Source organism: Octodon degus, unplaced genomic scaffold (genome assembly GCF_000260255.1).
Source record: "Octodon degus isolate 3935 unplaced genomic scaffold, OctDeg1.0 scaffold00233, whole genome shotgun sequence".
NCBI classification, from domain to species: domain Eukaryota; kingdom Metazoa; phylum Chordata; class Mammalia; order Rodentia; family Octodontidae; genus Octodon; species Octodon degus.
Genome location: NW_004524809.1, coordinates 2,198,135 through 2,210,413, shown reverse-complemented (window position 1 = coordinate 2,210,413; position 12,279 = coordinate 2,198,135). Strand labels below are relative to the sequence as shown.

The following is a 12,279-nucleotide window of genomic DNA, read 5'->3' as shown; positions in this document are numbered from 1 at the left end:
TATTTAAAAAAGAGGTCAAGCTGGCTAGGGTGCAGATTAGTGGTCCAGTACTTATTTAATGAGGTCCTTGATTTGATTCCCAGCACCATACACCCACCCACACAAAATATTGTATGTTAAATGGAATTCTAAACTGTTCAGAACAGCCAGAATTGAGTACTGGGGTATCAATCAGGAGGAGAATGCATAAACCAGGCAGCTGGCAGCACTCAGGCCCAAGAAGGCAGAGGTCAGAACACCTGAAAGCAGAACAGAACAAGGGTTCTGTGAATTCTAAGCACTTACCCCATTCCCTGTTTGAAAGCTTCAATCAACTCATTCTTTTTATTCTGATCTTCTACCCAGTACATACTTGGAATGACAAACTCAGATATTACTCGGCATTCTGGACAAGACCTGAAATAAAATGGGGTTAGTAAGGGAGAAATGCTACTATGAGGTTTAGGAATGGGACCTCTGGAGCAGCCCAGACACACTTACTTAATGATCTGGTTTTCGAACTGCTTGGCACAGCGCCACTGGCGGATACAGGACAGGCAGTAGGTGTGGTTGCAGCTAGACAGGATCCCAAACCTCCTCTCAGAGGCCGATGCCTTCTCGAGGATCACCTCCATGCAGATGCTGCACACCTTGTCCTGGCTCGCCTGGAAGGCAAAGGCTTTCTCCATCTCGAACTCAAAGGTTGCCATGCAGACCTGTGGCAGACAGTAGGAGGGGCTCAGGTTAAGGACACCAACATGGCCTGGCTGCCATGAGTGAGGCCAATTTAGGACTTGGCTCCTTATCAGACTGCAACAAAGGCCACCTTGCTCTGCTCCTTGTTTTCCTAGTTGGACATAGCCACCTCTCATTTACAGCAGAGATCTGGAAAGGTTAAGAGGACAGCCTTGAAAGCAGGGAGACTGTAAGGAACTGAGATCCTGTCTCCTGGCCTCTGGGTATACCCTCATCCCCCTAAATTTTAAAAGAGGCCTGAAGCTGAGGGCAGCAGCACAGTACTCCCTGAGAACACTGCCCAGAACTCAGGCAAGGTCATGAAGCTGACTGGGAATGAACAGTGAGCCAGCTCAGGTCTGCCCAAGGGCATAGTGCAGAGCTCCCATGCCTGGCTGTTCCTACCAGAGGGGCCTTCTCTTGTGAAACAGCCACACTGCTTGGCCCCTCAGCAGCATTTAGTCTTCCTTGCCTTATGTAATGCATCTCACATTGTAGCCCACAAGCCTCTAACCTCTTTAGAAATCCTGTACCAGTCACAGGACCTAGCGTAAGACAGAGCTTTCAGAGATGCTAGGGCATGTATAATAAAGAGTCCTGCCAAATTCCTCACAACCTCCAAAACTCAGCCTGCCTGGACTCTAGGTACAACAAGGTATGGACATGAAGGCTGGACATGTGCATATATCCCCCCAAATGCTGAGCTTCTTTGGTTCATGGCAGTGGTTTACATTTCTGATGACTATTTCTTTTTTCTTTATTCTAAATAATCCAAAAATGACAAAATGACACAATAGCATTTTTAAAACCCCTGAAAATAGGATGTAAATATATCAGGGACACAGCACAGGTGTGTCTTTCTGGCAGAAAGATGGCTGTAGAACCAATTAGTGAGTTCATGTCAAGGGCTACGTTACCTTCTCATGAGCTCTCCTCTGCTCTGAGTCAAAAGGGTGCAGAACTTGGAGCCTGCAGATGTCGCACATATCCCCATGCAGGTAGACACAGGTGTCCCCAAAGCGGCACTCGCCAGCTGCAGCGTATGGGCACAGTTGATGCTCACTGCTATAGGAACTGCCAGCCTCCACACTATCAAGGCCACTCCTAATGGCATCCAGATAGGAATGGGGCTTCATCTCGGGGCCAGGCTGGGGGTCGCTGTAGCCAACTGGGTGACTTGGAGCCATGCCTGGGGTTGTTTTTTCTTCAGCCAGGCCGGAGAGATCTTAACACAGAATGAACCATGCACACATGAGAACAGGTCATTAGCCAAACCCAACAGTCAGTAACACTGGCCCAGAGAACCCACTGTTGGGGAAAAGACAGCAAAAAATCAGGGCAAAAGGGAATAAAAGATAGTATCACTTTAATAATGAAAAGGTAAAATACACACATGGTGAGGCAAGGAAAAGAACAAAATAGAACATGATATATTTATACAAAAGAATACTTACTATTCTTTTTGAAATGCATAGAAATGTGAAAACGCATAGATAAAAATGTGAACACACAGACTAGTTACCACCCCGAAACCTAAACCAAAGAGAATTTAGGATGAGGTCAGGCTTCCCTGTGCACCCCTCCCCCAGAGCTTCTCACTTGCAGATGGACTAGTAACTCCTGCTGAGGACAGAAGCTGCCTATTCAGGGACTAGAAAGGGCCAGGCAATGAAAACAGCTTGTACCATCTGTGTATCCTGGGGCACAGCATACTCCAGCCTTGACAGGCTCTCCTGTGCCCAAAGCCATGATCCAGACCCTCAACAGGGTAGCACATGTGGCACCAATACTGCACAATCTCAAGAGTCAACAGTGAAACCCAGTCTTTAAATACACAACTTCAGGGCCAGCAAGATAGCTCAGTGGACTAAAGCACCTGCTTAGGCAAGCACAGGGACCTCAGTTCAATCCCCAGCACCACATGCCATGTCAGCCCTGCCCCCACAGCAGATTGAGCTGGCCAGAGTCCAGGCATGGTGGCACACCTGTAATCCCAGCACTGGGGAGGCTGAAAACAGGAGGATCACCCTGAGTTGGAGCTGCATAGTGAGAACCTGTAGCAACCAAATGCGTTAAAAATAATAACAAATATGCAGCTTCGAAGTGAGTAGCTTGGTGTGGCCTCCTCACTGTGAAGATGGCAATGACACTGTAAAAAGACCATGTCTTGTGTTTGGGCAGGCCAAGCATGACAGCCACATGGGCCTAGGGCATCAGGGTCAGAGTGTCTTGATGGGAGAGGCCAGCACAGAGCATCAAGCACAGGCCCATTGTGTCTACTGGACAGCGGGACCCTGCTCACTCACTCCGGTCTCTGAGCACCAGCGTCCTCTTCTCCCGACGCCCAGGCTCTCTGGATGGTATTTTTATGGCAGCTGTGGTGAGATCAGAAGGCAGGGGAGGACACGGGAAGGCTGTAGAGGGCCGAGTCGGGGGTGGGGGGCCCACAGCCCCCCCAGCTGCAGCTGAGGGCCTTGTGTGATCGTACCTGAAAAGAACATGGCAGGAGTCAGCCTCGTGCAGCACACCACACCCCAGCCACCACTAGCGCCCCCATGTTTCCAACAGTAGTGGGGATGAGAAGCATCAACGCTAGGCACTGCTTGGCCACTGGGGAATGAGTGTACACGTGCTACTGGCCACTACACAAGTGTCCATAGGACAACCCAGGAGTTTCAGCTTAGCTCAACCAAGAACTGAGCTGAAATTATGTATGTGGCTGGCAGCCACCATGGAGTGAAGGTGGCTTACCACTCAAGACCCCATCAGCTCACACCCTGCTGCACTTAGTGGTTGTAAAACTCGCCAGACGTGGCTTCAGGAGTGAGTGCTCCTGCCGGAGCATTGCTGCCAAGGCCATCCACACATCTATCAAGGACAGCTCATCATCAGTATAAAACACTACAAAATAACTGTGAGGAGATAAGAGAAACAGCATGGACAAAAGCTTAGGACACATTTATGGGGCAAAAAAACAAAATTTTACTTATTCATAAGAATAGGGCCTGAAAAATTGCATTGAAAATTAAAAGTAGTTTTAAGAACTGAAACAACTTTTCAAATTATTTGTCATTTATCTGTAATGTCTTGTTTCTCAGAACTGTAATTCCCCTCCTGAGGACCCACATTCCACACATGTGGGAGCCCAGAACAATGAATCCTTGCCTGCAGCGTGTCCCATAGGCACAGCAGCCCTTTTGGTAGTATTTGCAGATGGTGGACGGCTTGCTGTTGGCCAGGTCATGTGAGAACAGGCACTGGTTGCCCTCTCGGCACACTCCATGCATGAAGTACCTGCAGAGACAAGCAAGGCATGCTGTTTACTGAAGGCACCCACACCCATGTCAGCATACTCTCAACCCACAGCTCACTGCATGGACACCGGGTCAGGCTGCATTGGGCTCTTGACAGAGACAGTCCCTGATGCTAAGACAAAGGGACTGTAGGTGCACCACAATGACTTCATGACAGCTTTTCTGGAAGAAAAATAAATGGTCCCAGGAGTCTTTATATCAAGATACAGCCTCCTGATTTCAGATGTGATACATATGTAGAATGTGAGCCCCATAATTGAGAAAACAGGTGTTTTTTTTTGTTGTTGTTGTTGTTTTGTTTTTTGTTTTATTGAGACAGTGTATAATTCAGGCTGGCCTTGAACTCACTATGTGACCCAGGCTGGCCTCAAGCTCACTGACATTCTCTTGCCTCAGCCTCCCAAGTGCTAGGATTATAGGTGTGTGTCACCATACCTGGCATCAGAGCTCTTACAGGGTACTGACTCCAATGCAGTCAGACCTGGACTCATCATCCAACTCTGCCAGTCATCACCAAGTCACAAAACCAATTCCCTTGTCTTTGCTACCTTATCCAAAACATAATTTTTTTTTAAAAAAATCTTATTTATTTGTTTGTTCATTTATTTCATACAGGGTCTCCCTAAGCAGCTCAGACTCATAGTGATTCACCTGTCTCAGCCTCCCCAGCGCTGGGATTACAGGTATGTACCACCATTCCTGGTTTTGGTGGCCAGCACAGATCGAACCTGGGTCCTTGTGCTTGTCAGGCAGGCATTCAGACCACTGAGCTATCTCCCCAGCCCAAAACACGATTATATTATCTACCTACATTTTATCAGACAGTTGTGGTGAGAATCAAGTACCAAGACAGCCTGGCAACAAAAGCTGTATATGAGAATGTTTCACTGAGAGACCAAATCTGGTCTAGAATAATGAGAGTACAAAGTGACTGGGAGGCATTCTAAATCGATTCAACTGACAGTTGGCTGAATACTCAGGGGAAAATGAAGAGACCCCACAAGGATATATCTTGGCATGAAGGTTAAGCTAGTCCTGAAATAAAAGAGCATTTCAGACCTGCTAAACACTGAAAAGAGTCAAACCCACATATTGTCTGATTCCATTTACATGCAATGTTTAGAAAACACAGAGCTACAGTCTACAAAGTAGACTGAATGGTTGCTGAGGCTAGGACAGCACCAAGGATGAATGATTGCTAATTGCACGAGGGATCAAGGATATAGCTTAGCAGCACAGTGCTTGCCTGGCAAGTTCAAGGTCCTGAATTCGATTCCCAGTGCTCCCTGACCCCCCAAAAACCAAGAAACAAAAGATCTTCTGGGGTATTAAAAATATATTAAAATTTAACTGAGGTAATAGTACTAAAAATCTTTGCATTCTGTACTTCCAAGAGGCAATTTTTTTGGAACATAAATTATACTTCAATAGAGTTGTTAAAAAAAAAGAAAAAAAGGTCCTATGACAGGCTAGTTGATGTCTTACTTTTCTCTTGCTGCTGGGACAAAATATCTGACACCCAAAATTAAGGAAAGAAAGCTTTCTTTAGCTCACAGTTAATGGAGGTTTCAGTCCATATTTGGCTGGCTCCAAGGCCAAGTGGCACATGGCAGAGAGCAGCAGGTCATAGTGGTGGAAAACCGCAAAGAGAAAAGGCAAAAGGGAGGAGCAGTGGCAACAAGTGCAACAGAGAGCAAGTCTGTCTTTCTTATGTTGCATTTAGGTTATCTGCCCCAGGCTGGGTGTAGCACTCACACTCATAATCCCAGAAGCATTCATATCCATAATCTCAACACTGAGTCATGAATTAGTCACAAATTCTAGAAGTCTGCCCCATTACTTCATGAGGCTTTTGGGGAACACCTTGATACAAACCATAACAATAGACATAATAACCAGATGCAGAATTCAGTTCTAGATTCTCTTCTAGTTCAGACAAAGCAGAAACAATTGGGAAGATGTGAGTATTGGCTAGGTATTAAGTAAAGTCAATGACTTAACTGAAAAGAATATAATAAAAGCACATGCACAATAAAATGGTACAACTGCTATGGAAAAAAAAGTTTACAATATATTTATCTTATAGTCTAGCAATTCCACTTCTGGGTATTCATACAGAAGAATCTTAGCCAGGTATGGTGGTGCACACCTGTAATCCCAGAACTTGGGAGGGTGAGTCAGGAGGATCATTGCAAATTTGAGACTAGCCTGGGCTACAAAATGAGCTGAAGGCCACCCTGAACTGCATAGTGAGACCTTGTCTCAAATAAAGACAAAAGAAAGGAACCAAAGGCAGTACTGTTTCAATTTTTATATACCCATGTTCACCATGTTCATACAGCAACATTAATCACATAGCCAAAAGACGCAAGCAATCCAAGTGTCCACAGATAGATAAATGGATAAACTAGTAGTATAAGTATGTAACAGAAGCAGCCTTAAAAGACAGTCTGACACAAGCTATCACATCAACGAATCTTGAAGAACATCATGCTACATGAAATAAGTCAGTCACAAAAATACAAGTATTATATAATATCAGCTATAGAAGTAGAGTAAATCCTCCATTTTCAAATGAGTTCTGTTCTGGGAAAATATTTGTAAGTCAGATTCATTCATAAGTCTGACAAAGTGAGTATTATGCCATATCTGTGAAAGTTCACAACTCAGATGTTTGTCTGTCAGGAATTTCCTGTACCTAGATTAGTTAAATGCACAGAGATAGAAACTAGCATGATAGTTGTCAGAAGTTGGAAAGAACAGGGTAAGGCAAACTGTTATTAATGGGTATAGAATTTCACTTTTGCAAGGCAAAGATGTAGATTTGATTACACAATAATGTGAATGTACTCAACTATAAACTTCAAAAATGGTTAAGATGGTGAAGTTTATGTTACTCCATGTAGTTTGCACAATAAAAGTTTTTAAGCCAGCATATAAGTAATGGGCCATTTTGAAAAAAGAATAAAAAAATGTTTTGAATTATGTATAAGCACTTAAAAACTCTCATATATAACAGTGTGTTAAAAGAGTGGTGATCCCTGAGGGTTAGTATATACTCTTTTTTGTGTTCTTGGAGTGTTAGGGATGGAACTCAAGACCTTGTGTATGGTAGGCAAGTGCTCTACCACTGAAGCGCATCCCCTGCACCTGGTATAAGGTATTTTTGTCTTAGTTTTGAGGATTTGTACATTCTAACATTTCTAACATGAGCATATATTGCCTCTGTAACACTACGTATGGCTTTAGTTTTAAAAATAATGACAATCAACTTAAGAATATAATTTTAACATAGTACATAAAATGTTCAGTATAATACCCAGCCCATAATAGTACCTGTTAAGAGTTTGGATCTGCAATGTCTCTCCTCTTTCTTCTCCTTGTCCTCCCCCTCCTTTTTCCCCTTCTCCTTCTCTCCCTCCCTCCCCTCCTCCCCTCCTCCTCTTCCATCTGAAGTGAGCAGCCCTGCCCCACCCTGTCCCAGAGGCCATGCTGCTCTGCCCATCACAGGCCCAGAAGAGATAGAGCCCTCTGAAATAGAAAATGTTAGAGGATGGGCAGGGAAAGGTAAAGTCCTTAGAGAGTGTTGGGGGGAGAGGAGAAGCATCCTGGCCCCACCGGGCCCTAATTTGCCCCAGTTAAGTACAAAAGAGACAAAATGGGAAGGGGGGTGTAATTACAGAAAACTCACTATATAAGATTTACATTCATATCTGCACATGTATATGTACACACTCATATATATTCTCTCACCATAGTACTGCACTAAAACAACATGTACCCTTTACTAACTGCCAACTGGGCCTTGTATATGAAGTCCATCATAAATCTTAAGAGACAGCACCTTGGCAAGACAAAAAAGACCAAATGAGGGGCCGGGGAGATGGCTCAGTGGAATAAGTGCTTCCCTGGCAAGTGCAAGGGCCTGAGTTCAATCCCCAGTTCTGGAAAAAAAAAAAAAAAGAAAGAAAAGAAAAGAAAAAAAAAAGACCAAATGAGCTCACGCAAATATATGCACATAGGCAATGGGGGAGGGGGTGTCAGTGGCCAAATCAAGAGTCTCAGCCTGAAACAGTTAATCAAGTTACAACTCTTAAGGGGTAGGGTGTCTTTTTTTTTTTTTTTTTTTTTGGCCATATAATAATAAGGGCCAAGAACAAAGACTCTCAAGGATAGGCTCCAGGCTCCCTACCTTATTCTGACAAGATAGCTGTCTATCTCATTTCTCTTTCCAATAAAGTGACTTTGTTTCTCCTTTTAAACTTGTAGCTCTAATTTTTTATTTATATAAACTTATGATTCCCAGATAAATACCTTCAGATCAAAAAATCCAACTTGATCAAAATGAAGTTTTCCTCTTTTTCAACAGTTTCTGAGGGTTTTGATTATTTTTTCATGGTAACGGACACTAAACCTAGGTTTCACACACATGCTAGGCCAGTGCTCAGCCATTAAGCTATAGCCCAACCATATAAAACTTTGAGATGAAATCTTGGGCAATTTGTCTCAGCTTCCTAGGTAGCTGGAGTTAAAGATGTGTGCCACCATGCCCAGTTCTTGTCACAGCAATTGTCAAAAGCTACCACAGCACTCAAACATGTGGGGCTCTTACTCAAGAGCAATGGACACTGGCAAACTGTTTAATGAATGTGGACTCACACTGGGAAATGGAAGAGACAGAAACTAGGGCTGTAATCCCAGCATAGTGGTGCATGCCTGTAATCCCAGCACTCAGAAAGGTGAGGCAGGAGTATTACTATGAGTCTGAGGTCAGCCTCAGATATATAATGAGTTTAAGACTACTCTGGACTATATGAGACCATGTCTCAAAAGCAAACTAATAAACAAACAAAAAATAAAATAACAGCAACAATAAAAAAGAAAACTACAAAAAACAAAAGGGAGAAAGAAACAAGGGCTGAGGGAGATTAGGCCATAGTCTTACAGAAGGTGAAAGGAGATGGCACTGGGAGAAGTATGTGCTAGAGAGCAGATAGACTCCAGGGACAGGGTTGGGGTGGGCAAGAGTCCCCTGCCTATCCTGAAACACCCTGGTGCCAGAGCCTCAGAAAAAATAAGGCATGAATCCATGAGGAAGCTGTGGGGAGCAGAGTAAGCACTTAAAGCACACTGTTCCCAGGACACTGGCTTGAGCTGTGGTGACAGCCCAGAGAGCAGGAAACCAAAAAGAAGAGCCACTATGGGGTTGTGAAACTCCCTACAAGGGAAGGGACATTACAAAGCCTTATCTGTGGGGCTGGAGAGATGGCTCAGTGGTCTAAAGCACCTACTTGGAACAAGCTTGGCAAAGCAGAGGGACTGTGGTTCGATCCCCCAGCACCACATGCCAGCCAGCCCCATCCCCCAGGTGGGCTGAGCTGGCCACACACACACACACACACACACACACACACTAAATAAATGTAAATAAATACACAAAGCCTTATCTGTGAGCCAATGTTTTAACTTATTTAAAAAACATAAGAGTTTTACACATCTACATAGTAGCCTGAAGGGCAGGCACAGCCCTGGGATACCTGGTCTTCCCTGTGCACCCCTCCCTCTGGGTGAGCTGGGTCCTGTTCTGCAAGGAGGGGACTTCACATGTTGTTGGGAAGGAGACTTGGGAAGGAGAGCAAGGGCAAAAGCAAAGACAAAGAAAGGCAAAGGCAGTCCTCTCCCTCTGAACGAGCCCATTAGGCATAATCTATGAAATAAGGAAAATACAAATAAGACAAACAGTAACTAAGTTCCAGTTCTGCTTAGCTTTCACTCCTTTATTTCATTTAACCCCGGCACTACTGCAAGGAGCAGTATTTCAACCCCATGATGCATATGGGAAGGTAAGGCTCAGAGAGGTGAGGGAAGTTATTGCCAGGCTCAGCAATAGCCTTGGTTTTTCCAGACAGCCCTGTGACCTTTCTCTACCAAAATCCACTCTGCCATTCATACTATGGCCCCTATCCAAAACACTGCACTCCGTTTTCCTTCCACTAATTACTATAATCCACTTATGGAACAGCATGAACATGGCTGATCCAAGAAATCTCCTTACATGGTCCAGCCCACAGGTATAGATCCTGGACAACAAGTGTTCTTGAACATGGCAGGGGACATCTGGTCTTTAAAACAGAAGGCCAGGGAATAGGTTTAGAAGGGAACTGGAACACAACTAAATGCAAGTGTATGCAGAAAGCCCAACCTTTCATGGCTTTGTCTAGATCTGGAAAGTTCCAGGTGCCAGGTAAGGAAACAGTCTCTAAGGACAACAGGAAGCCTGTGGAAATCTGGCCTGCCGATGTCTCTACAGAAAGGGACCAATGGACACAAGCAGCTGATGTGCTGTACAACTGGCCCTGATGGTTTCCTCAGCTGGACAAGCAAAACACTGTCCTTATCTACCAAACGAACCTCTCACTTGCTTCACCTCCTGGCCTCAAGGGAGAACTACTGACCAGGTCACCTGACAGCATCTTATGCCTTATTCTTTCTGAGGCTCTGGCACCACGGTGTTTGATAAAAGGGAATGATAAAAAGGCCTCTATGTCTGCTCACAGAGGCAATCACTGAGCCCACAACCAAGAGGCATGGCACTGTAACCTAGAATTACACTGTGGGCCATGGAGTATTTCTGTGAGGGCAGCCAGGCTTCCCATAAGAAATAGCCTCCTGGCACCTGACCACCAGTTCAGACACCATTCAGTGACTTGCTATAAGGCCAGGACGGGCTTACTTTAAAAACATGAGAGGTGTTGACGTAGCTTTGTGTAAAGCATTTGCCTGGGGAGCTGGTAAAGCTCTGCGTTTGATCCACAACACTGCCGAAACAAAAACTAACATTTTCAGGTGTTCAGATTCCTATCCCTGAGCTAGTCAGAGGCAAGCCTAAACCTGGCAGCTGGAAACTGGGCCTCAATCAACATTTCCCTTGAGGATGAAGAGCTGATGCGGCTTAAACTGTGTGAAACAATGTGGTTGATGCCATGTTCCTGCTTTTCTCTCTGGGGTTTGAAATTCTGCAACAGCCAGGCAAATGGGCCCTGCCTAACCGGCCTGGGCACTATTGCCGATGGGGTCCCCAGGCACACAGGCAGCATTGTCACTGCTGGGGGAAGAGCATACTGGGCGCAGGAGGAGCAGTATATACCCCACATCTCCTGCTATACCACTATAATCACTGTAACCTTAAATACATCTGAGTCCAGTCTTTCCAGCCAATTTCTGTAGGTAAGGGTGATACAGGAATCCCTGTCACAAAAGGATAGTATACATCTAACCAGTTTGATAATCTTGTTTGGTTTTCTGAAGAGTCTCACTATGATGCCCAAGCTAGCATCCATTTCCTGGCCTTGAGGGATTCTGCTCAGTATCTATAATGGCTGGGATGACAGGTGTACCTCATCAGGCAAGCTTTCAAATTCTTCTTGGGAAATGCTACTCAAGACAGAAATATTGTTTCAGTTGTCCTCAATAACAATAATCTTTGATCCTTGAAGGTATAATTATTAAAAACAAAAAACCCCCACAGTACCAATAGCCAAGTCTGCATGACAGAGAATCAGGATTGGTAAACTCAGCAACATGAGAGAACAGGTTCAAAATGACACATAAAGTTCCACAAAAAAAGTAACAAATATCTTACAGATGCCTACAGAAAAAAAAAATATATATATATATTTTTTCCAGAACCAAGGATTGAACTTAGGCCCTTGCACTTGCCAGGCAAGCGCTTATTCTACTGAACTATCTCTCCGGCCCCTAGACCTGGTTTTGAGAGAACCAGAGTGTAAGATACCAGAGGTCCTCCACCAGCCAGACTTGTTATCAGGCAAGTAACAGGAAGACTGTTCTAGGCATGTTTCAGTATCCTACAAGGTTTCCTCTTATTTTCACTCTCTCTCTCTCTCTCTCTCTCTCTCTCTCTCTCTCTGTATGTATGTATGTATGTATGTATGTATGTATTTGGTGCAGGGTCTCACTATATAGCTCAGACTCAGAGATTCTCCTGTTTTCAGCCTTCCAGCACTGGGATTATAGGCATGTACCACCATGCCTGGTTTCAGTGGCTGGCTCAGCATGCCCAGGGTGGCAGGTGGTCCTGGGATTGAACCCTGGTTGCTGCATTTGCCTAAGCAGGCGCTTAGTCCACTGTGCTCTTTTTTTTTTTTTTTTTTTTTTTTTTTTTTTTTTTTTTTTTAAGAGAAATGACTCAGTCAAGTTAACAAGCATTTATTAACTTTGACAAATTTAT

The 12,279-nt window shown here is 44.5% G+C and overlaps 1 protein-coding gene across 4 annotated transcripts in view; it reads right to left on the bottom strand.

The window, feature by feature from the left end:
* Mkrn2 (makorin ring finger protein 2) overlaps positions 1-12,279 on the bottom strand; it is a 24,551-nt gene that overhangs the window by 3,690 nt on the left and 8,582 nt on the right. For 3 of the 4 annotated variants that reach the window (XM_023705943.1, XM_023705945.1, XM_012512575.2), the window contains exons 2-6: positions 3,880-4,008; positions 3,021-3,202; positions 1,632-1,939; positions 481-695; positions 286-396 (exon numbers count right to left, since the gene is read on the bottom strand). In XM_023705943.1, the coding sequence (XP_023561711.1) occupies positions 286-396; positions 481-695; positions 1,632-1,939; positions 3,021-3,202; positions 3,880-4,008 (945 nt within the window). Of the gene's footprint in view, positions 1-285; positions 397-480; positions 696-1,631; positions 1,940-3,020; positions 3,203-3,879; positions 4,009-7,936; positions 7,973-12,279 lie in introns of all 4 variants that reach the window. The other variant, XM_023705944.1, reaches the window with a different exon arrangement.